The sequence below is a fragment of the Brassica oleracea genome, chromosome C3 (genome assembly GCF_000695525.1).
Source record: "Brassica oleracea var. oleracea cultivar TO1000 chromosome C3, BOL, whole genome shotgun sequence".
Lineage (NCBI taxonomy): Eukaryota > Viridiplantae > Streptophyta > Magnoliopsida > Brassicales > Brassicaceae > Brassica > Brassica oleracea.
The window spans coordinates 25,258,931-25,283,174 of NC_027750.1; the positions used below are offsets into that span (position 1 = coordinate 25,258,931).

The 24,244-nt window shown below is 36.2% G+C and overlaps 3 protein-coding genes and 1 non-coding gene across 5 annotated transcripts; 2 read left to right on the forward strand and 2 right to left on the reverse strand.

The window, feature by feature from the left end:
• Positions 1–295: 295 nt before the first annotated feature.
• On the reverse strand, positions 296–989 carry LOC106332586 (chaperone protein dnaJ 11, chloroplastic-like). The gene has a single exon (XM_013771060.1). It carries the CDS (start codon positions 900–902, stop codon positions 417–419), a length of 486 nt encoding a protein of 161 aa, XP_013626514.1. The 5' UTR covers positions 903–989; the 3' UTR covers positions 296–416.
• Positions 990–9,681: 8,692 nt separating this feature from the next.
• On the forward strand, positions 9,682–12,728 carry LOC106334477 (vacuolar cation/proton exchanger 2). 2 transcript variants are annotated; one of them, XM_013772760.1, is made up of 12 exons: positions 9,682–9,987; positions 10,128–10,233; positions 10,323–10,571; positions 10,669–10,736; positions 10,813–11,038; positions 11,107–11,319; positions 11,408–11,542; positions 11,640–11,756; positions 11,836–11,889; positions 11,976–12,092; positions 12,170–12,263; positions 12,401–12,728. In XM_013772760.1, the coding sequence occupies exons 2-12, from the start codon at positions 10,189–10,191 to the stop codon at positions 12,409–12,411; spliced, it is 1,329 nt and encodes a 442-aa protein (XP_013628214.1). In that variant the 5' UTR covers positions 9,682–9,987; positions 10,128–10,188; the 3' UTR covers positions 12,412–12,728. The 2 variants fall into 2 exon arrangements, with proteins under 2 accessions (XP_013628214.1, XP_013628215.1); XM_013772761.1 differs by having other exon boundaries at positions 9,697–9,987; positions 10,103–10,233.
• Positions 12,729–12,737: 9 nt separating this feature from the next.
• On the reverse strand, positions 12,738–22,476 carry LOC106334476 (proteasome activator subunit 4). Its single transcript, XM_013772759.1, has 35 exons — positions 22,316–22,476; positions 21,822–21,924; positions 21,613–21,725; positions 21,341–21,463; positions 21,098–21,199; positions 20,835–21,000; positions 20,433–20,549; positions 20,280–20,347; positions 20,079–20,180; positions 19,787–19,997; positions 19,420–19,653; positions 19,207–19,334; positions 18,940–19,057; positions 18,625–18,843; positions 18,373–18,531; positions 18,187–18,263; positions 17,887–18,095; positions 17,462–17,669; positions 17,297–17,376; positions 17,086–17,203; positions 16,840–17,010; positions 16,515–16,683; positions 16,399–16,442; positions 16,256–16,298; positions 16,028–16,173; positions 15,788–15,882; positions 14,804–15,693; positions 14,395–14,664; positions 14,201–14,296; positions 13,932–14,110; positions 13,760–13,841; positions 13,525–13,649; positions 13,338–13,430; positions 13,089–13,242; positions 12,738–12,950 (listed from the first exon to the last, which is right to left on the reverse strand). The coding sequence occupies exons 1-35, from the start codon at positions 22,474–22,476 to the stop codon at positions 12,909–12,911; spliced, it is 5,415 nt and encodes a 1,804-aa protein (XP_013628213.1). The 3' UTR covers positions 12,738–12,908.
• Positions 22,477–23,875: 1,399 nt separating this feature from the next.
• On the forward strand, positions 23,876–23,947 carry TRNAD-GUC. The gene has a single exon. It is a non-coding gene; the product is annotated as a tRNA-Asp (tRNA).
• The last annotated feature ends 297 nt before the right edge of the window (positions 23,948–24,244 follow it).

Consider the following 24,244-nt stretch of genomic DNA (forward strand, 5'->3'; position numbering starts at 1 on the left):
TTGACTGTAATAAAAGGTTCCTAAAAATTTATTAAATATTCCATTGTGAAATGCATTATCATAGAATGCAAAAGCATAGTATCTATAAAGACCAAGTTTAAAAGAGGAGATTCATAAAACTAGATTTCGAATATTAGATCAGTGGAACTTGTTAATTAGAAAGCTTGCAGCACTGGGACTGATATACTGGATATAAGTAACTACAATTCCAAAGATATGCATAAACTGTAAATTAAAAATACATTTTGTTTCTGTTTTCACTTTTTTTTATTTTGTTATAGATCAGAAAAAAATGTACATATCTCTATTCATTAACCATCTGTGGTAAAAAAAAAACTTATTTACCCCTTAGTTAAAAAAATAATGAAAGGGGGAAATTGAGTAAAAAAAAGTCATCGGAAACCTAAAGACTTAAACTACCAACACTGATCCGTCTCCCATCTCCGGGTCGTCGGGTAAACCCGACTCGTCCGACCCGTAGCTCCAGCGTACACTCGTCTCCCTCGTGCTCCCAGCGTCGAATCGTAGATCGCTCTGGTCGTCGGATCCGCCAGCGTCGCGTAAGCTTTGTGAATCTCCATGAAATCTCGTCCGTCCGATTCCGACGACGCATCAGGATGGAAAACCTTAGCTAAGCTCCGGTACGCCGTCTTAATCTCCGTCAACGACGCCGTTTCGTCGACTCTCAGCAGTTCGTAGAGGCTCGACGCTCGCCGGCGAACGGATTCCGTTACAGCTGGTTCGGCGTTGAGAGTCTGCGCTGCCGAAGCTCTAAACGACGTAGCTCCGGTGGGAAACCGCGCGTTTCCGTTGTGGAGTCTGGTTGCCTTGGGTTGAGGAAGGCTATTTTCCGGCGAGAATCGAAGGGAGTTAACGGCGAAGTAGATTAGAGTTCCGGACATTTACGTAATTAAATTAAAATTGGAGGGGCGAATTCGAAAGAACGCGTTAAAATTTGGATTAAGCAGAGAAGGTACGTCGGAGAAGCAGATATGAATCACAAGAGGAGATGGATTGAGAAATAACCACTATTTATAGAGTCCATAAGTTTTGGTAATTTAAAATTTATCTTATTAAACTAGGAGTACCCTTAATATTTGTTTGGAAACTTACATAGTAGTAAAAAAATAAATATAATGCTGTTTGCAACATTGATAGCAGTAAGTTAAAAAAAAAAAAGTAAAAAGTTAATGCTATTAAAAAAATTATAAGTCCATTACGTAATATTAAAAAGTAATGGACTTATTTTACTTGATATACATATTCAAATCAAAAGTAATAATTTAAAATTAATTTATATCAAAAATTCATTCAAAAATATACGTATATTCAAAATTTGATTTTTACTAACATATTTTCCAATAACCATTATAAAAATGTTTTCAATATATATAAGACAAAGATAATACAAAGCCTAGTTTCAAACACTAACTTAAATTATGGTTTTTATATTTCATATTCAAATTTAAAAATATAACATATGTGATTATTTATATGATTGTACGTATAAAATATTATTAATTATAAGATTACTTATTTGATGGTACGTTTAAAATACGATTAATTATAAGATTACACATAATTTTGTAACCTATGATGACACATATAGAATAAATAATAGTGATTAGGGGTGGGCGTTCAGGTTCGTTTTCAAGTCTGTTTGGGATTTCGTGTTTGGTTCAGATCTTTAAGGATTCGGTTCGGATTTGGATAACTAATTTAAATTATTTTTAAAATTTTAAAATTTATTCTATGCTTTAATTTTTTAAAAATCTATAAACAATATAATATATTACATATAAATTTGAATAACATATGTTAGAGTACCTAACTTAACATATAAATTGGTTTGGTTTAAATATTTGGATAGAAAATTAATAATTATTTAAATATTTTTGGAGTTTTTGAATATATTTTAATTATTTTAGATATTTACGTTTGATTATTTGTATATACTTTCAAGTATTCAAACGAACTTAAAAGTATCACATATATTTTGGATGTTCTTATAAATATTAAATCTAAAAATAATTAACATATACAAGTATATAAATCTATTTTGGAAAACAAAAATATTTCGGTTCGGAACGGATTAGATTTCAATTCTTCAAATACCAAAATTTTGAATAATTTAGATATTTAATTAATTTTGGTTCGGATTTAGTACTACTTATTAGGATTGGGATCGGTTCGGTCCTTCGAATTTGAGTTTTTTGCCAAACCCTAAATAGTGACATAAAAAACAAATAGCATCATATTTTTTATAAAAAATACACCTGAACGGATCAAAATCTAGTATTCATTATTTTCTTGATACTTTAACTGCTAAATAATAATATTATACTAGGATAAGACATGGTGAGCTTATATAATAAAAATTAAAAATATATAGTATTGATAAATTAAAAAAAAAAATATATATATATATATATATATATATATGTTTGAATTTTTTTAATATGCATACAGTTATGTTTTCTTTATATAATCATTTATATGTTGGACTAAGCATTTGTAATTGTAATTGTGGACCAAAATCTATTTTGAATTTACGATGAGCCTGATCGATTTGGGCTCAAAATTTTTATCACCCTGTTTATACCTATAAAACCATAATGTGGTCATCAAGTGAATTTTTATTACATAAATGTGTTCTACAAATTTTTTTAAATATTTTACTTTAACATTACTGAGAACCATTTTAATGGTTTTAGAACCATCAACTTAGTATCGTTTCAAAAATTGAATTACTTTGACCTTAGTCTTCCACATTGTTTCGAAGGGTTTCAACTGGACGACTAAATTGATGCAGTCAATTTTCTTGCTTCAAGTCGTTAGCTGAATATATATATATATATATATTATTTAATTTTAATATTTATTAAATAAAAATCCATATTAATACAATTTTATGATTATTTGTATCTTGTTATAACAAAAAAATAAGTTATTGATCACAAAATTTTCAAAGTGGGATTTTAAAATTTCTAATAATTCATAGTCGTTTTAAAAATCAAAATATAACATATAAGAAAAAATCTAATTTTTTTATTATATGGTTAATTTGATTGTTTAATATCTTTTAATAATATAAATTAAACAAAAAAAATCTACGATACAAAATTGTTATCAAATATTTATTATTCATAATCATCAATTGTTATATATATGTTAATCATATTAGATAATTTTGTAACTTTTATTTAAGAAAAATACGAGAATATTTTTTGTGCAATATTTATCAATTTGATAGTTAGTTTAATAAAAAGTATAATGTAAGTTAAGATAGATCAATCTATTTTTCTAATAATTTGAAATTTCATTCTCATGGTGACACGTGACTACGAAACAATGTTGTAATGTTTCTCGATTAATATATAAAGAATTTCCTCTTATTCGACTTCGATGGTACGATGACGTGTCATCCTGTTCAAAAGACCGGCCTTCTAGAATCTCTTTATCGGCTCGGCTCAGCTTCAGTAAGGTTGAAATTATGATACTCAGATAGAGCTGTATACTTATTATTCGTAATTTCGTATTATCATAATTAGAGAATAATTATTCTGTGTTTCAAAAAAGAGAATAATTATTCTTTGTTTATACATGTTTTGTGAAATTTAATCGGATTTTAAAATTAAAGGATGTAATTTTTGAACAGTCAACCTAAGTCTCTAACCATTAATTTAAATGTGATATTAGTGTTTATAAAGTACTATAATATATTTAAAAAATGTTATCTCCAGTACTGATTATAAAAGTACTTGCAGAATATATTCGTTTCCAAAACAAACAAAAAACGAAAAAACATAATGTGCTTCTAGAAGAAGAAATCATGCCCAGCAAATCAACGGTTGTGCGAGCACGGATTAAAATATCTTTACAGCTAAGGAAAATAAACGCACCGTCAAATAAATATCAATGGCTTTCTAGAAGCTTTTTTTATGTTTATATGCAGAAGCATTTTTACGTTTATACATTTATTTATGGTCGCAATAGTTTAGAGATAAGAGACAAAAGTGTCTGTCAAGGACGTGTCGGTTAGGCCAGGGAGATGGATATGGACTTCTAGAAAACAATACGAATATGTGCGTAACACACTCCTTAATATGTCTTAGTTTGAAAGATGGTTTAGTGGTTGACATATTACATATTTTAGTAGTAAATGTAATGGATGGGTTGTTGGTTAATTGTGGGATGAGTGACTAGCAACAGTTAACGTGTATATTCTTTTACAAATATAGTAAAATGATTAACCTATAAGGTTGATTATATTGGTGCTTTGTTTGATTATATAGTTAAGGTTCTACTACTACTTTGTTTCAAGGACTTGAGGAGTCATTTTTTGTGTGTACTCCAAGTTCCACAGACGCTGGCTCTATATACGTTACTTGATTCCTTTTTTTTTAATATGCCAATTAATCAATTATACTTCTGTTACTACCATCAACTAATATTCAACTCTTTTTTCGCTCGTAGTAAAACTTGTCACTGAAAATGATCACCACAAAAATAACCACGGGTCCACAAGTAACTGCACTTAGTCCCTTGCATAAGAGGTGTAAGGAATATTTCCTTTCCCTTTTATTTGGTCATCATAAGTGTCTTGGCTAATCTAGTAATCAATGAGAATCATGGCAGTCGCACATCATTCTGCAACATGATCACTTCCATTTACTACCGCATTGACCACCTTCATAGTTAGACCATACACATAAGTAGGAGTATCGTAATGGTCCCTTTAATGTCTTTAACGAGATACTCATTCAGTTATCATAAATCCAACCAACATTAATGTGTGTGCACATTGGAAACAGAACATATAAAAGATGTAAAAGTTATAAAAGAGCTTAAATAATTGTCATACATAGGCTAATCGTAAACAAACAACATTAGGCGCTATCCTCAAGACTCATACTTGCAGCATGCTTCATGAAAGTCTTTGGAGGTAAAGCTTTTGTAAATATGTCTGCAACCATAAGTTCAGTGCCTATATGTTCAATGACAAACTTTTATTTTTTGACATCTTGCTTCAGTGATAGATATTTGAGGTCCATATGCTTGGCTCCCTTACATATCCTATCATGCTTAGCGAAGAAGATTGCAGCTTGATTGTCACAGTAAAGAGTGAGAGGCTTGTCAAAAAAACTCAAAGCCCCAAACTCTGACACAAAATTCCGCAACCATGTTCCTTGAATAGAAGCGTCATAACATGCAACATACTCAGCTTCCATAGTGGATATGTATATCAACTATGACTTCTGGCTTTTCCATGAGATGACACCTCCACCAAGGAGATACACATAGCCGAGAGTACAGTGTCTAGAGTCTTTGCATCCACCAAAATTTGAGTCCGAAAATCCAACCATCTGTGGATGTGTTGATTTTTAATATGTCAACATGTAGTTTCTTGTTCCCTTTAAGTATCTCAAAACTTTCTTTGCAGCTTGCCAATGAGCGAGTCCTGGGTTACTCTGAAATCTACCCAGCATGCCAACTGCGTGGCTAATATCAGGTCTGGTACAAACCTGTGCATACATCAAACTTCCCACAAGAGATGCATAAGGGTATTTTTGCATTTCATTACGTTCCATTTCATTATGCGGGCATTGCTTAAGATTAAGCGTGTCACCTTTATGCATAGGAACAATGCTAGAAGAACATGTCATCATGCCGAATCTCTCAAGAACTTTATCAATATATGCTTTCTGAGACAATCCCAAAATTCCTAGTGATCTGTCACAGAATATCTCAATTCCTATCACATAGGATGCCTCACCCATATCTTTCATTTCAAAGTTCTCAGAGAGATAACTCTTAGTCTCATGTAATAAACCAAGATCACTGCTGGCTAATAATATGTCATCAATATACAGAACCAAAAATATGAACTTACTCACACTGATCTTGAGGTATATACATGGATCCACAATGTTTTCTTTGAAACCGAATTTCGTAATGGTTTCATCAAACTTTAGGTACCATTGCCTCGAAGATTGTTTCAGTCCATATATTGATTTCTTCAATTTGCAGACCACATTATTATTGGTTGGATTTATGATAACAGAATGAGTCTCTCGTTAAAGACATTAAAGGGACCATTACGATACTCCTACTTATGTTTATGGTCTAATTATGAAGGTGTTCAATGCGGTAGTACATGGAAGGGATCATGTTGCAGAATGATGTGCGACCGCCATGACTCTCATTGATTACTAGATTAGCCAAGACACTTATGATGACCAAATAAAAAAAAGTTATAGCATATTATGCCGGTCTTATGATTCCATAAAGAAAACATTAGTGGATCTCACTAACGACCAAGTGGGAGACTGTAAGGAATATTTCCTTTCCCTATTATATGGTCTTATAGTTATCCATTTTCTATTGGAATATTGCTATTCCTTAATATATGTGGTGACCAATGAAATTAGAAATAAAGGAGTAATTCTTAATTTATCTCTACCTTGATGGACGGTTGAGATTAATCTAAAGGAAACCCTAAAGAGGAATTATGTCCTCTCTCCACCTATAAATACATATCTTTAGACCATCATAAAGATATCCTAAAAGCAACAACTAACGTTATAGGCGAGGCGAGAGAAACCTAGAGTTCCTAAGAAGAGATTGAGCTGTTCATCTTCCATTCATGGTTCAATTCATTCAGAAAGATCTCTCAGACAAAATGAATCTATGTAACTCTATAAACATTCATATGATTCTATTATGTGATTAACCTAGATGTTTAAATATCTTAGGGTTCATGTAAATTTAACTTACAAGAGGATGATTATTTGTAAGTTATTGATTCAAGTAACTGCCCTTAGTCCACAGCTAACTATACCCTTTAGTCCCTTATTCAAGAGTTGATTAGTTGTAAACTGTAATACAATTGCTGTCCTTGTCCATATAATAATAGATTACTGTGTATTAGTATGTTGATGTTTTGTTGGCTGTATAGCAACAACTATCTTTGTGAATGTTTCACAAGTTTCATATTAGCCCTGTTCGTTTGGGTAACGCTGCGATCAAGACCTGCGACTGCATTTTTTCACAGTTTTCTGCGTTATTGGTTTCGGCGGTGATAAAATAGAAAACACTGCGATCAAATAATCAAAGAGCTCCGGTGACGCTGGTGACGCAAAAAATAACAGCGTCTCATTTTGTCTCTATTATCTCTTCTCTGCGGTTGAAAAACGGTTAAAAGCAGCAGATCCTTCGTTAATTCTTCCCTCGCTTCCGTTAAATTTTGTGACGCTCATCTCGATCGCAGCGTTTGAGTTACGAACAGGGCTATTATATTCCCCCCGAAGTCGTTGATTCGCAGCTTAACTTAGATATATTTAGTGTTTGGCTTGTTTTAAATAAGATGTTTGTGGATAAATAATTGAGCAACAACGTAGCTGAACAACTCGGTATAATGCGTATAATGGAGCGACAACTCGGTATGAAGTTACCTGGCCATGTGCTTAATTGGAAAGTACTTCTCAACTTCTTATAAAATTGATTTTTATCGAATTAATTATTTTTTAAAAAGATTAATTAATACGATTATATATAGAAACCCATATACTACCACTTGGATGGCATCTTCTTATCTTTTTTTTTTATTTATATTGAATCCATATTTTGAGCAAAGTTAGGTGAATAGCTAGCCCCAAAGCTTTATAAGGGCATCAGCATTGGTGAATTCCAAGGGGAGTTCACACAGTTTTCAAAAAAAATAATATTAAAATAAACAAAAGCTATGAACCTGTCTCTTGGGAGTTCACTCCAGTGAACCCGGATCATCACTGTAGCGCGGACATCAGTATTGGTGAACTCCAAGGGGAGTTCAAACAGTTTTCAAAAAAAAAAAATTAAAATAAACAAAAGCTATGAACCTGTCTCTTGGGAGTTCACTCCAGTGAACCGGGATCATCACTGTATCACGGACTCCACGACACGTGGCGGCCCACGATTGATCCTATTAATATATATATATATATATATATTTCTTTTTTTAAAAACAAAAATCAAACAAAAAAATAAAATAATAAAAAAATGCTTTGTGAACCCCTACCATGTGGTTCACTAATGCTGATAGTCTAAACCGGCTTTGCGTAATTCCAGTTCATACTATTTTGGGAAAGACGTTGGCTGGTTCCCTTCCTCTCATATTTGATGAACCATGTAAACTGCGACACCAGTCTAATGGGCCCAACTTGGGTCTAATAAAAGGCTATGAGTTGATAATAATAATTATTTTCGGCTAAACATTTTTATTATCAATCCAAAGATACAAAATAATTACAGAATTACATAAATCAATTTTTTATTTTTATTTTTGAACAACATAAATCAAATTATATGGGTGTGATCGGTAAGAGATGTGATTTCATTTTTTAACTTTTAAAGTCTTTAATTTGGACTGTAAGAATTTGGCTTTGCAGAGCAATTATAAATATATAAATTTAAAGAAGTGTTGTAGACTAAAAAAAAAAGGCTGTGAGCTTTAAAAAAAATATAAATCAATATTGGTGTAGATTTAGAACTGTGGGTATAATTGTAGTTGTGGAGAACAACTACAGCAATAGCCAATCATACCCAATAAACAGATATATGCCAAAAGACAATTAAAACAAACAAGTGAATTATGATGCTTTTTTTATCGAGCCTTATTCGCAAACGGAACATCACCACTCAGTAGGGGTGGACGTTCGGATACCCGTTCGGGTTCGGGTCGGGTATTTTAGATTTTTGGGTATTTCGGTATAGATGTGTAGAATTTGTTCGGGTATTTTTGAACTTCGGATCAGATTCGGGTATTTTTAGTTCGGATTCGGTTATTTCAGATCGGGTTCGGATATTTAGATTTTGAAAAAAAATATTAAATTTTTCATTTCTCAAATTTCTTGTATTTAAAAATATAACTTTCACTTAAGTAATTTTTTAATTTTTAATATATTGAATGGTTAATTGATTTGGACATAACATTTTAAAACTAAGAAGACATTAATTTGGTTATTGTTTTAAATTTTGGATGTAACTTTTTGTTAATTCTTGAAATAAAAAGTTTGACATGCATTTTAAGTGAGTAGCAAATCATTTTCTCCGTAATTGTGTAGTATCAATATAAATATTTTATATGAAATGAGAGATGTAAACTAGAAATATAAGGTTAATTATACATATGTTCGGTTATCTTCGGATATCTATTCGGGTTCGGATATTACCCGTTCGGGTTCGGATATCCAATCTCTCTTAATTTTACCCGTCAGGATATTTTACTACTTTGGTTCGAATTTCGATTCGGGTTTAGATGCGGCTTCGGATATCGGGTAAGGTGCCCACCCCAACCACTCACTCACATACCTTGTGAGATACTAATATTGTTATGCGAAAGTTGGGTTAGGTCTTTACTGATATATATAAAAGCTTCGCCGGTCCCAGGCCTCCTTTATGTGTGGGCCGGAGTAGAAGTAAGAGAAACGTATTTTTTGTTGGGCTTTATATCGGGCCGTTACACGATTGTAATGGGCTCTCTTCCGAATATCTAATCCATCAGTTGACCGAAATAGAAAAAGATTCGCGGGTAATTTTTTTAAGACAAAGATGCGAGATTTATTGATTGGGACCACCGTCGTAAAAGGTAAAACGTCGCCGTTATCTCTGTCTTCTTCTTCTTCTTCTTCTTATTATTTTACGTTTCTTCTTTAGTAAAAAAAAAAAAAAAAGTTTTCGTCTCCAAACTGATAGAAGAAAAGATTTCAACTTTGAAAAAAGAGAGAAGGAAACTTCCTCGCTCGTGCTCTTCTTCAACTAGCACCATCATCTGAGATCTAAAGGATTCTAAATCCTTACACCGACATCCAGATCACGAATCTCCTCTATTATATTCCATCTTTCTGAAATCACTCTTCACCAGATCACAACAAGAACAAGAAGAAAGATATTAGGAAGAAACCTCAAAGTCGCCGGCTTTCTTGTGACCCTTCGTTGACTCTTAAGGTAAAGTTTCCTCTTTTCTCTCTTTCTTACACCAAAGTCTCGATTTTTCAATCGGTTTCTTCCGGATGAAATCGAGTTTCTTTTAAACAAAGGAGTTTTGATTTGACTCAAGTAGACAACTTCTTTGATTTGCAACTTAGATCTCATACAAGAAGAAAGTTTATCCCCTTTAGTCCATGTTTTGGTAGCCACGAGAGGGTAATGAGTCATTGTAAAGTGCCGGCTCTTATCGAAGCACAAGTTGAAGTAAGTCCACGTCAGCACACTCTTTGATATTTTTAACTGAGATCCTTGTGGGGCTTCTTTAATGAGAGAAGATGATTTACTGTAAACAGATGGGATCGGTTAATGAACTTGAGCACAAAAGCCTGTTTAGACGAGAAGAAGACGATTCCACACATACTAAAGCAGCTTCTCTGATGGAGCAAGGCTCTCTTTCTCCAAGTTTCCACGAACACGCCACTAAATCGCCAAAGAACAGCGTTATAAAGAGCATCAAGATCGTTATTTTATCTAATAAACTCAATCTCTTGTTACCTTTCGGTCCTCTAGCAATCTTGGTCCACTACATGGTAGATAGTAAGGTAAAATCGTTAAGTGTAGTAATTAATACTAGTGGTTTTGATTTCTTGTCTCTAAGTGTTGAAGTCTCTCAAGAAATGATTGTTTGACTGGCTTCAGGGGTGGGTGTTCTTGCTGAGCTTAATCGGCATTACACCATTGGCTGAACGTCTAGGATACGCCACAGAGTAAGCCACAAACTTACCCTTACCATCATTCTGTTTTGTGAGACTTATGTGGCTTTTTCTTTTCTTTTTGAAACAGGCAACTTGCTTTTTACACTGGCCCTACAGTTGGAGGCCTTCTAAATGCTACATTTGGGAATGTGACTGAGCTGATCATATCGATTTTCGCTTTGAAAAACGGAATGATACGTGTGGTTCAGCAGACGTTGTTAGGATCCATTCTCTCTAACATGCTGCTTGTGCTCGGCTGCGCTTTCTTCTGCGGTGGGCTAGTGTTTCACCAGAAAGACCAAGTCTTTGACAAAGTAAGCAGGTCATTGTATTCTGCTTTGTTGTTTTTGTTTTATTGATATTCATGTACTTGTGCGTCCAGGGAATTGCAGTTGTGAACTCAGGATTGCTTTTGATGGCTGTCATGGGGATACTCTTCCCTGCTGTTCTTTACTACACGCATAGTGAGGTTCATACCGGATCATCGGAGCTTGCTCTGTCAAGATTCAGCAGCTGCATAATGCTTATAGCATATGCTGCTTACCTTTTCTTCCAGTTAAAGAGCCAGTCTAGTTCTTATAGCCGTCTTGAAGAGGTTTGTTGTTGTTGTTCAAACATTTGTTTTGTGTAATTGTGTTCGACCTGGACTTATTTTCTTGCTTGATGTATGATTGAAACTCTAGGAAGCAAATCAGAACGAAGAAGCTTCTGGTGAAGATGAAGATCCTGAGATCTCCAAGTGGGAAGCTATCATATGGCTCTCAATCTTGACTGCTTGGGTCTCTCTTCTCTCTGGCTATCTTGTTGATGCCATAGAGGTAGTAATCAACGTTCCTTTTCTTGTCCACTGCTAGAGTTATATTCACTTACTTCAACTTGTGCCATATGGTCTTTATGCAAATTGTTTTCCTTCAGGGTGCCTCGGTTTCTTGGAACATACCGATAGCTTTCATCAGTGTCATATTGCTTCCTATCGTTGGGAATGCAGCGGAGCATGCAGGAGCTATCATGTTTGCCATGAAAGATAAACTGGTAGGCAGATTAGTTCTTGAGTCTTAACATCTCAGTTTGCCTTGAGACACTGTTAAACTTCTTTCTTTTACCTCTACAGGATCTGTCATTAGGTGTGGCTATTGGTTCCTCTATACAGATCTCCATGTTCGTGGTATGTAACATGAGTACATCAGTATATATCATCTTTGGTCAACAAAGCTAGTTCAATGATCTCTGTTGCTGGTTTGTATTGTTTAGGTACCGTTCTGTGTGGTGATTGGATGGATGATGGGTGAACAGATGGATCTCAACTTCCAGCTTTTTGAGACGGCTATGCTGTTCATAACCGTTATAGTTGTAGCTTTTTTCCTCCAGGTGGGTTAAGTCTCACCACCTTTTGGAGTGGCCCCAAAACATCAAAAATCAATGACTGATTATGTATATGTACACAGGAAGGGACATCGAATTACTTCAAAGGATTGATGCTCATTCTTTGTTACTTGATAGTTGCTGCCAGTTTCTTTGTACACGAAGATCCTCATCAAGGTTAGTTTGTTCATTTAGTGTTTAGTGTGCAATCATTAGCATTTTTTCATTCTCTTCATTGCATCTAACACGAACAGTGTGATGAAATCTTTCATGCTGATCTCTTGTTCATTTTTTTTTATTTTTGTATTGGTTAGATGGTATATAAACACTATGGAAGAGTCTGGTGTGAAGCAAGCTGGGTCTTCATTACAAGCTGATGATTTCACGAACACGAAGTTTTGAGGAGAGGTGAAAACTGATCCTAATATGGTTTCCATAAACTTATTTCTTTTGGCATCCCCCCCATAAAAAAATGTATACTCTTCTTAGCCACTTAGAAGGTTGCACGTTTTTGATTATTTGCGACGCTGTTATAAGAAGATTGAAGATTTGTTTCTCGTGTTCTTGCCGCTCTGATTTGTTATGACCCCAACAAGCCACCATGTTTACGTTGTACGTTCTAAACACATTTGGTTGATATTCGTTCTGAAGTATATAAACCGAAACCAAGGTTTTAATTTTAAAGGTCATTCATTACATCTGTTGGGCATAAAATGAAAAATAGTATATAACACAAGTATAAGAGTACAAAGGTGTAACTGTCTCTCCTTAAGTGTATTATTCTTAGTCTTTTGAACGAAACTGAATTTTCTCCAACATAAATCAAGCAAAGTACGATGACGAGGATGATGTATCAGCCAAGACCTGCAAATGTTGGGACAGATTATCACATTATTTTCTTCAATCTAAATTTATTTGATAGTGTGAAGTAATTATGTGGAAGTTTCCTGGTTTATACATTTATTTAATCAAGGACAAAAATGCGAATGCCGAACTCATTACCTCAAGTTGTTCTTCAGTGAAGGAGTCTTTTTGGATGTTCCATGTATCTGCATGGGTTCGCCGGAACTCAGCCACAGCTTTAGTCACAGTGGATTTTACAGGCGTAGGTTCACCAGCGAAACGAGCCAGTAAAGTCACATGATCCGGTAACCAGCTGAAACATTTGTCAAGATGTTTCAGATTATTCACAGAGTATCCCAAGCTTTTAAGCTCTGCATCACACAATTTAATGTAGAAAAATGTTTGAACCTGGGCATGTCATAAGGAACAGACAGAACTGAAGCTACCAAACCAAGAACGGCTCCATGCACCGTCGCTATGGACTGAGTTGAACTTGATTTCCTGTAACACACCCATTTGTTTCTTCGATCATATGCTAAAACAAAATCGAGGAGAACTTAAAGATGAAAATGCTTAAGAGGGAATAAAGGGAAACCTTCGGTTTCTTTTCTTTTGGATCGAGTTTGCCTCTGCATAGGATCTATCACGAAAATCTGCAGCAAAATCTTCATCTCCTCCTTTCATTAGACCTGCTAGAACTGCTGCAGCATGTTCTCGTACCTGAAGACCAGATTATATCATTTCATTAGTTTCAAGCCCTAAGCGCTTAATATAACCAGATACAAGTATAATTCACAAGATTTGTGGAGAAAAGCAAAACTAGAGCTTGCCTCTACTTGGCTATCAACAAGGAGCTTTTCCACTGTTTTCCATATCTTCTGTTTCTCCTCATGGGCGAGTATGAAAGTATGCCTAGCAAGAAAGGTTAAAGTAGATAAGCTTTGTTAATCAACAGCGCTTTTTTTGTCACCTTGCTATATAGATCACATATAATTATATTACCTGTACATAAACGTTCTCAGATATGTCAAGGTTGAAGATCTTATCCGCCAGTTAGAGTCATCAGCAGAAGAAAGAATAACTTCAATGACTTTCTGTAGATGAGATCCTGGGAAAACCCGCCATTTCAGCAGCTCAAAGGCTGCCTTAGCTAATGTGGACAGATCTTTATGCGATGTTTCCTTCAATAGTTTGAAATAAATACTCCATGATTCCCAGCCATGGAAATGAAACTTAGAAGAAAGAAAGTCAAACAAATATAACGGTTGTACCTGTAAGGATATCACCGGATAGAGGAATCCCGCAATTACATCCCCTAGATATGAAGACCTCCCAGATTTGAAAGATGAGATGATGAAATGGAAGAGCTATATATAGGATTAAAAAAAAGAGAGAGATTAGTATCAAAATTTCTTATTAAGAGGAAGAAAAAGAAAATTCTCCCGGATATTAAGACAGCCAATACCGTTTCCATCCATTTAACATCATCTAGAGAATCGCCATTTTCCATATCTACATCTGCTGAAGTGTCCATACTATCTGATATGCTAGCTTGTTGAATGTTCGTAACAGCTTCAGACGCTCTTGCACTAATCAACTTGAACCAATTTTCCTCCTTAAGTTGGCTATCAACATCTGTTCTACCTTCTTCAGATGGATGTTTTTGTTGATATGACATCCGCAGCCGAATGTTGGAGCATAAAACTGAAAGAATTACACCGATAGCTTCCCTTATCTGTTCATAGTCACACAGAAGTAACAGACCTTTCAGAATTTTATTTTGACCCCTTTTCGATTGTCAAAAAACACTCAAATGCATGATTCAGCATGAAAACGAGGGGCAGAGATGAATAAATGAATGTGAGAAGTCTTACTTGTGCTGAGGAATGGGACATATTACGGATCAATTCATCAAGAAGCGCGATATGCAGCTTCACTTCTGATACAGGCATCTTTGGTGGAGATAGTTCTATCAATGCAGCCGAAAGAAAAGCATACCGCTTTGAAACAACAGTGGTGGTTGCAGTTGGTGGCAATGGTGCCACAATACAGTCCAAAATTTGTTGTCTCATCATAGGAATTTTCGTTCCTTGTTTCCCTTTCCCCGTGACAGCATAACGTATGCAAGTAGCCCACTCCGGTATGGATTCTACTGATTGGCCAAGAATAACATTCTGCAACTGAACCATTATCCAGCTATCCCACTCACTTTGAAGACCATGAACATCAGAGTGCAGTAAACCTGCTAATGTTTCAGCAGCAACACACTGTTTTGGCCTCTCCTTGGCGTTACAAAACTCCTCTAAGGGACTTTTAAGTGCCAGCAACACAGGCACTCCACATTCCTGTGCTAAACGCTTGAAGATTCGAGCAAAACTTGGGTAGAATATATCACTTCCTAACAAAGATATCCAGCTAGGAGTTCTGGGCCATGAAGCCGAAAATTCAAAATAGAAACGAGTGATTGACTTGTCCGCCATGCTCTGGAAGGATGAACTTCCGTGATTACCTCTAGAGGAACTATCAGTGTCAGTGATATGAATATGAGAAAGACTTTCGAAAGTCTCCTTGAAGAATCCTTCCTCTTGGAAAATTTGGCTCAATGCTAAATCAAGGGACGAGTTGGCATTTTCTTGGGAAGACACATGAGGTTGATCCTTGCCTTGCATCTTATGAGGTGATTCTTTAAGCAGCGTATTTAAAGCTGAAATTGCCAGTATTCTCGTCTGAGGAAGTTGACTCTTTAAGTTTTTCAAGAAGTGTCCTGGGAATAATAAACATAACCTTAGTTAAGAAGGAGAAGCTCAAATAACATGAAGAAAATACTTCCCATATCTACGACCAACTAATATCTGTACCAGCAGTTTCATTAAGGATTTTGAAGGAGAAGGCTGGGTCCATCCTACAGGACATAGCTAACAGAAGGAGCACTCTGTTAGCCATCAAGTTGTACCTGACACAAGAAAAAAGACAAAAAAAAAAGCATAATGATTTCATACCTTCAAAATTATGAATCTGATAGATGGGGGGAACTCAAAGTTTAAATAGGTATATGAAAATTATTTCCAATGACAAATTTATCAATGTTATAGAATTACCTCCAATGCAAGCTAGAAGAATCAAAACTCATGGAGCTGATCTGAGAAACAAGATCTCCGGAAGTAGAGCCCTCAACATGGCTATCCAACGAGCGAAGTATGTTTCTAGACAGTCCCGCAAAGTGAATGTTATATTTGACAAAAAGCTGCAAACATAAAAAAACCTTCAGGCAAAAACTCAAAGAAAGAAAAAGGCATTTACCCTAGTAACAAAGAGTGACCTCTTACCTCAATAATTGCTTTTTGGGATTTCATAGATTCGTGATGAGAACTACAAAAGATTGAAAATAAATCTTAACACCAACATTACAAGCATATTTGTCCTTGCCAAAAGATATAAGTAATTGATCTAGGAGATGTAAGAAGGTTACCTTGAAAGAATCCCAAGAAGAAAAGAGGAAAATGATTGTGGATCCTGGAGTAGCAGAACAAACATAAGATTTTACCATTGAAAATAGAGCAAAAACAACTAACACTAAATGTCTACCGTCGTCAAATGCTTGAGAACACTCTGTGAAGAGAGAATGCCACAAGAACCAAGGACTACATTCTCTGGTGCATCAGGATTTCGCAAGTTCTCACTAAGGGACCGAACACACTTTGAAAGCAATGGCGGCCATCTCTTTAACAGCTTCAACAAAGATTTTCCAGCAATCCTGAATGCCACAATAATGCAAAGCCTAGTCAATTAATGCATTGAAGGAAGGAATTCTGGTTGAAGAAATTTACAGACGAAATCCTTTCCCAAACTTAAGCCTATAACCAATTATTTATTTACATATTTGAGCCACAAATGGGACAAAAGTACTCACACTCGAACAGTCTCATAATTGTGCAGGCAGAGGGTCAAAAGATCATCAACCAAAAGTGTCAAGGATGCTGGTGGAGAGAAGTTCCCATCTGTACGAAACAGATGATAGGACGATTGTGATGATCTCCATGTGTTGTGCATGTACGCCTTGTCAATGAGCGCCCATCTAGGCCTGGGAGACAAGAAGATTTACATGAAATTAAAATCATGATGTGTAGGTTTTCAATTAGGACAAAGGGAGAATTACCTTCTCTTGCCCTTAGAATGAAACTCAGTAATAAAGTTCGCTGGGGGCTCCACAATAGCAGCAGATTCCAGTTTCCAAGCCTGCCTGTGATTATACCATTCATCATACTCCAAACTGCCTGCAAACACTCAAAGTAAAGTGTTATATCAAGAGAAAAACATGTAGCTAGTCAACTTCAGAAAGGGAGCGCGCCAAAGGCTTTCTGCAATACCATAGTTTCCCAGAGCGTCCATTATGCGGATTATTAATACCAGCAAGATGCTGTCATCTGATTTTTTCTCTAATAAGTATCTGTAAATATCACAGCAATATTTTCAGTTGAACGCATATGCTTTTTGGAGAGAAGCAAGTAAAACAGCTACTGAAAACATATTACTTGCAGGCTGCATGGATGGTCTCAGCAGTTCTTTCTCGTATTTCAGCACTGCCAACAGAGGAACCTGATGCTCCAGCTATAAAGAACGGCAGCTCTTCGACCATATCGTGTTTAGGTGATGGCCTGAAATCAGGGAGGCAGGACAAAACACCTTGCAATGTAGAATCTATGCGCAAAAGAGTCACTTTTAGGTGTGTTTTTTCATCTCCTGCACCACAAACAGCATCAATCAGGCACACGCGTATAAAATTTTGGAGAAAACAAGTATGATACCCATACATTCTGCGTTAATATTACAAATGCAATATATAAATGTCAGCCTTTAAGTCTAACATGAAACATGCCAAGCAGATCGGTATACGATTGCAAATATGCAAATATCATTGATGTAAGAATGAATCACACAAAGGAATGACTGAAATTACCTGCATCAGAGTGAATGTTTGATTGGCAAATTCTCAAAAGATCATCTAATGCTGACTGAAGATGAAGGTCTAAGAGCTCATTGGCAAACTGAATTTCCTCTTTGGTGGGAACATGCCACCTGGAATGCGCCACCTGCTCATCCTTAGAATAAGCTTTGGTGCTTATCCATTCCTCTAAAGCAGGAGCAGCAGGGTGACGAGACAAACATCTAACAAGGATAGAAACATTCTGTTATATAAAGAGACAAAAAACACACGCATCAAGATGTTGATGACAAGCGTTCTTGAGTTATTACGCACTTGTACTGATCCATAGGATAGTAAAGAATAAGACTTCCAAGGAGAGATCGAAGAAGATGATCCCCAGCTCCATTAACCTAAAGGAACCCATCAAATCATCAGACAAGCGAGATAAAGTTCACATCACCAAAAATGGCACACATTGGACAAATTTGACTCCAGAGATGTCTTGTCAGTAAATAATACCTTCCAAGATGAGGAATTAAATGCAGAAGAGATAGCTTCGATGAAATGATCTTTATATCGAAGAAGTGAGCTGCCTCCATAAGTGATGGCAACTGACAATACTTTCAGCTGATAATCTATAGCTGCCTCAAGCGCTGGAGAAAGTGTCTGTTTGTCTTTCTGAAAAAGGGTGATAAAAAGACATAAGGGATATTTTTAATTCGCAAACTGAAGAGAACGCATAGAACAAAAACTATTGACAAGCATAAATACCTTATTGGATCCAAGGGTGTCTGCACTTCCTTTTCCTCCAAACCCAGTCACAGGGGTGTCTTTCAGAGAAGATATAACAGCGAGGATCATTGGTTCAACAATTTGAACAACTGCTTCTTCGGGGTTCGAATGAACACAGGCACAACAAAGCAGCCCAACCTCGGCAATTGCACCAGGAAGGATATTTGTCCGAACAAACTTTGATATCTTTTTCAATGCCTGTTAGACAATTAGAGGTTAAAGCAAACGAGCAATCAAACTTCTCTTTCATGGAAAAGTATTAAGGGGTTTCCAAAGTAACAACGACAAACCAACCTGACTATATAGAGAACCAGACAGCCTTCCTAGTAGGATTTCAAGCATGCAATAGTAATAAGGACCATCCTCAACCAAAAACGTTCCAGATGTTGCAGATGAACTTAGGCCTTCATTTCTGCACCAACAGAAAGTCTTTTATGTAATTGATAATAGACGAGAGGTCAAAATCAAATAGAGGAAAATCAAATGCTGTATAACAAAGAAGAAAAGGCCACAATCATGAAGCAGAATTGTAAGTAATCCTGACTGTGATACATTACTCACATAACACTGTTGGGTTCCAAATGCTGTAACAAAGCGATCAAACGGCACAAAAATTCATCCAGCCACTCAGAGAAGGAAGCCATAGTCATGATTGATATGTCATCAGAACTATCATCCAAGACAGCCATCTACAAAATACAAGAATAAAACCCGATAAAAAAAAAACAAATAACAATTAATGTTTGGGAGATTTTCAAGGTTAAAGGAGCGTACATTCGAAAAAATGGATCCAATCAGCTGCATAGTTGCCAAGGTTTTAGGGGGGTCATTGGCATCCATTCCAAGCAATGCATTAGATAGAGAAATCCCAATAAGACCAAGAAACATTCTATTGTCCATATCACCACCAAGCTCTTGTTTAGCAGTTGACATGGAAGACTGCAGGATTGACCGGCCAGCAAATGCAACAGACATCATAGCAGTTTTTAACTGGTGGGTGGCAGTCGTCTAATACACAGACATTTACTATGAAGTGAGTAGACTGATAGACGAGAACTTTTCTTTGACGGGGAAATCAAATAGACTAAAATAGGGATGAAAAAGTCAGGCAATATAAAAGAAGTGAATAAAAACTACAAACCGTTTCCAAAGCCAAATGGAACCGAGACGCCACAAAAGGAAGGACCAAAGAGGGTTCCACATAAGACAGAATGGATGTGGCCGCAGCAACGGTCTCAGAAAGATGTTCGTTCTTGCTATATTGACCACGATCGATCAACTTCAACACCACCTCGACAAAAGCTATCCTTTCCGGCTTTCCTAAACAGACCTTTGATAGACTATCTGGATTCCTGTAGGAATAGGATCTAAGCAAGAGCCTACCACATGCCAATATGATTAAATACAAAAAAGTAGTGCATAGATTTTCTTACTGCTGCTCTCGCTGTAAACGCTTTTGGAATGCTACTACCAGGTGGAGCAAAAACCGTTCCAAGGAATAAGTCCAACGGCCACCATTAGAAGGATGATAATACCTATATACGAAACAAATAGAGAAATAGTAATTACGACGGTTGAAACCTTGCAGTTAGAGGAAAAATAAACAATAGGGGTCACTATCTAAGAAAACAAACTGTTCTAAAAGGTTGACAAGCTTCTTGAACTGCTCATGTGCCGAACTTCCAGGTTTCAGAAAGTATACCTGAAACAAAATCCAGGAATCTCAACCCATAAAGATTTATTAGAGCAGAAGAAAAAAGTAAAATGAAATACTAAAATGAACTTACGATAGACTGTGCAATTGACTTTGATGGAGTCATAGTCCTATTAGGAAACAGAAACCTCGTGTTTCTGGGAACATCAACTGAAAAAGGATATGATCCACTTCCATTTGCAACAGGAACCTAAAAACTGAATTAAATTAGAATTCTGTGTATGAAGAAAAGGAGAATACACCAATCTGGAACACACACATATCTCAATCTCATTTAGTTTCTGTTATCTTTACATTTCCAGTGGCCTTTTGAAGCATACCAATTTTTATATCTCCCCTTTCAACAAATTCCATACATTTTGTGAAAGCACAAATTTTTTTTTTTTTAACAGTAAAACCCACACAAGATCTCTCGTCATTCAGGCTGGAAATCCAAAGACTTATCCATTAGCAACACTAGGAAAACTTCACTCACCTCGAACATATTCAAGAATCTACTAAAAAGCATGGGCAAGTAGGACTCCCAGTCGATAGAGCTGCAATTTTTTATCACACGAGCTAGCACAGCTGCCCATTGACCGTTCCAAAATTGACAATTTGGTATTGAATCCCAGAGCTCTAAACAGTTGTTTATCCATTTTCTACAAGGTCAGAAGAAAAGATATTAAAGAGTTTAGATTCATTCGAATGTGAGAGAACAAGGGGTATCACTGATCACCAATAAACATATGTCCTTACTCGGAGAAGAAATCCTGATTTTCGGGGTTTGTGGGAAGGAATAATCTCACAAAGCCAGAGCCCTCAAACGAGGAATTATGCCAAGGATTTTCCAAAAGAGACCTGAACGTGGGTTGAAGAAGATTAAAAAAAGGTGATAGAGCAATAGCACCTAATAGTCTCTAATCACAGTGAGCAATTTAGCTACACATAACATCTTAAAGAGCACTACTACCATCTCAACATCTCATGCTAACAACTTACATGAATTCAGACCATATATCCGACGCAGCCCCTTGTGGAAAAAATCTCCTACAGGAACGAGTGAGGGAAGTAACAGCCTCGAAGTGTCGTTGTCTTAACCTCCAACCTTCAGGGCCCGGGCTCCTACAAAGAGAGAAAGTTTGAAAACTTTTTAGCATGAAAAAAAAACAAGACATTTAAAACAAAGCTAGCAAAAATTTCCCTTTCAAGAGTATCTAAGAAAATGGACCCACCACATCCCTATCCCCGCCAAGTGTTCAAAAAGGACTCACCTGCTGAAGTGTGCATGAATCAAGGTATCATACAAGGGCCTCCACTCAACTTGCAAAGACAGCTTCTTACGGTATTTGTTCATCAGCCTGACTAAAACATTACCCCATCTAACCTATTTCACCAAAACCCAATCATTCAAACGGTAAGCATAAAAAAAAGGTAAAAAGGCATGGGAATATGGAGCTCATTATGGTATTAGTTTCCGAACCTGTGCATACAACTTATCCTGAGACGAATGAAAAATCTGCAAGCCAATCTCCACAAGTTCAGTAACATCCTCCACGGCCAAATCACTTTTCGCTCTAACATAGCTGCAAAGGAAAAAAAAAAAAGCGTCAGCCACAGAAAATAGCCAAATGCATCAAAATAAAGAACCAACATACAAAACTAAAAAGCTACAAGAAGCAAATTACTATACAATCAATCCAGGAATCGAGTTAAACCAGTCTGTATAATGATTTTAGTATGGATCCTTAGTCCAACATTTGAAAATTTCACTTCAGTCCTATTCGTCTACACATACTCTGAACCACGAACACTTAAAAACCCTGCGATTCATTGGGACTGAGCTAATCGTCTGTTGATTTGATTTCATTTCATCATCTACGTATTCAAATCGCAATTCGAACGAGGAATAGAGCCTCTAAGATAAAAACACTAAAATCTCCACGAGGTTTTGGCGATCGAATCGAGGAGACTCACAGTTCGATAACGGAGATCCACTTGAGAGTGGCGTAAACAGACTCTGGATCATCAGGTCGGTGAAGCTCCTTGACGCATCTCACGACTCGCGCGAACGACTCCTTCTCCTTCTTCGTCTCCTCCGCTACAGGCGGCGGTAGCCATCCATTGAACAGATGCATCCCTTCTTCTTCTTCGTCTCAATTTTCTTCCTTCCTCTTCTTCTTCTGGGACGATGAATTTAAAGCTGCATTTTAGATTTTTTTTTTTTTTCTCTCTAGTTTTCTTTTCAAGCAAGAAAAATCTCACAGGAGGAAAAAGCCAAAGAAAAGATTGAAAACAACTTGGCTTCCTTTTTTCATTTTTTTAAGGAAATATATATTGTATTGACTTTAACCGTTGACTGGCTACCGGCAACTGGCGCGGCAGGTATACCACTCCCTCGAACCGACTAATGATATTTCTTGTTGACCCTTTAAATCTTGCCTGTATTTCAATTTGCACCCATATGTTTTGAAATGTGTGTCACATTGTCATTTTTACAAATCGAAACGATTTAGAGCCTGACTGGTTCAAACGCAGCGGTTGCGGTTGCGGTTGCGGCTGCGGAAGTTTGCGGATGCGGTTTCTAGCGGTTTTAAAATATTTGTGCGACTGGTTCTGCAGTTATAAATTGTTGCGTTTGCGGGATACTTATGACTAGTTTAACTACCAAATGCAGCGGCGGTTAAATAATAAATTAACAATATTTACATTTTCTATAATTATAAAAATATCAAAAATTATAATATTATAATAAATATAAAAATTATATTTAGAAAGTTATAGTTTAATTTTTTTTAAATTATAGAAAATATTTTATTTGAAATTTTTATAATATTAATTGAAATATAATAGATATATATTAGTATTTTATAATTCTAATATAAAATTTTATTGAATATTTTTATTTTTGTATTTGTATTGTGTTGAAGAAAAAAGAAAAAAATAATTACCCTCCCGCAACCACCCGCAACCGCAACCGCAAACGCTAGCTGAAACCAGCTTTTGAATTTATGAGGTTTATAGCGATTTGAAGCGGTTTGGAGCGGTTTGAACGGTTTGAGCGATTGCTGCAAAACGCCAACAACCGCTACCAACCGCAAAAGCTGCGTTTGCGGGTGGTAACGGAGAAACCAGTCATACCCTTAATTTAGTCGGTTGTACTATCCGCACCAAGTACCTGCGCCCAATAAATTTCGAATTTAATTCTGGCCGTCTGGGAGACATGCACGCGTAGATGTATTTGTTTTGTCAAAAGGTGGATATTTATGGGCAGCGATATTGTTCGTCAAACTTTAACATATTCCACAATTTTACCATGATGCATGTAAGCATGTATATATTCGTGATGACGATTTATGGCATTCATAATTTCACATTGCAGTTTCTATTTGTGTTAGATTGGGACTTGATATTGACAAAGAAACAGTTTGATGATAGAAAATTGAAAGCCAACATCCAACAGAATGTATGAAAGTACATACTGCACTATATTGCAGAGAGCGTTTTATATTTTAGATGGCATAAGTAAACAGCAAAGTCGTTGTAGTATAGTGGTGAGTATTCCCGCCTGTCACGCGGGTGACCCGGGTTCGATCCCCGGCAACGGCGTATTCATTTTTTTCTGGATTTGGGCCGTTTTGAAGTCTCAAAGCCCATGTATGTGACCCATGCCCAATAAATCCAAAAAGTCCAGGGACATCCGGGAAGAATGAACCAAAGAGCTTTTAAAAATCCAACAGAAATGTTAGGCTAGCGGCTAGCCACGTCCCAACTCGTTCAAAGTGTTTTTTTTGTTTTTTGCTAAATTTCGGAGCTCGTACAGTGTCAGAGTCTACAACAGTGAAAGAACCGGTTTTCATTAGCCTTGTTTACTACTTTAATGCATTTTCGAAATCTAAACGTGAA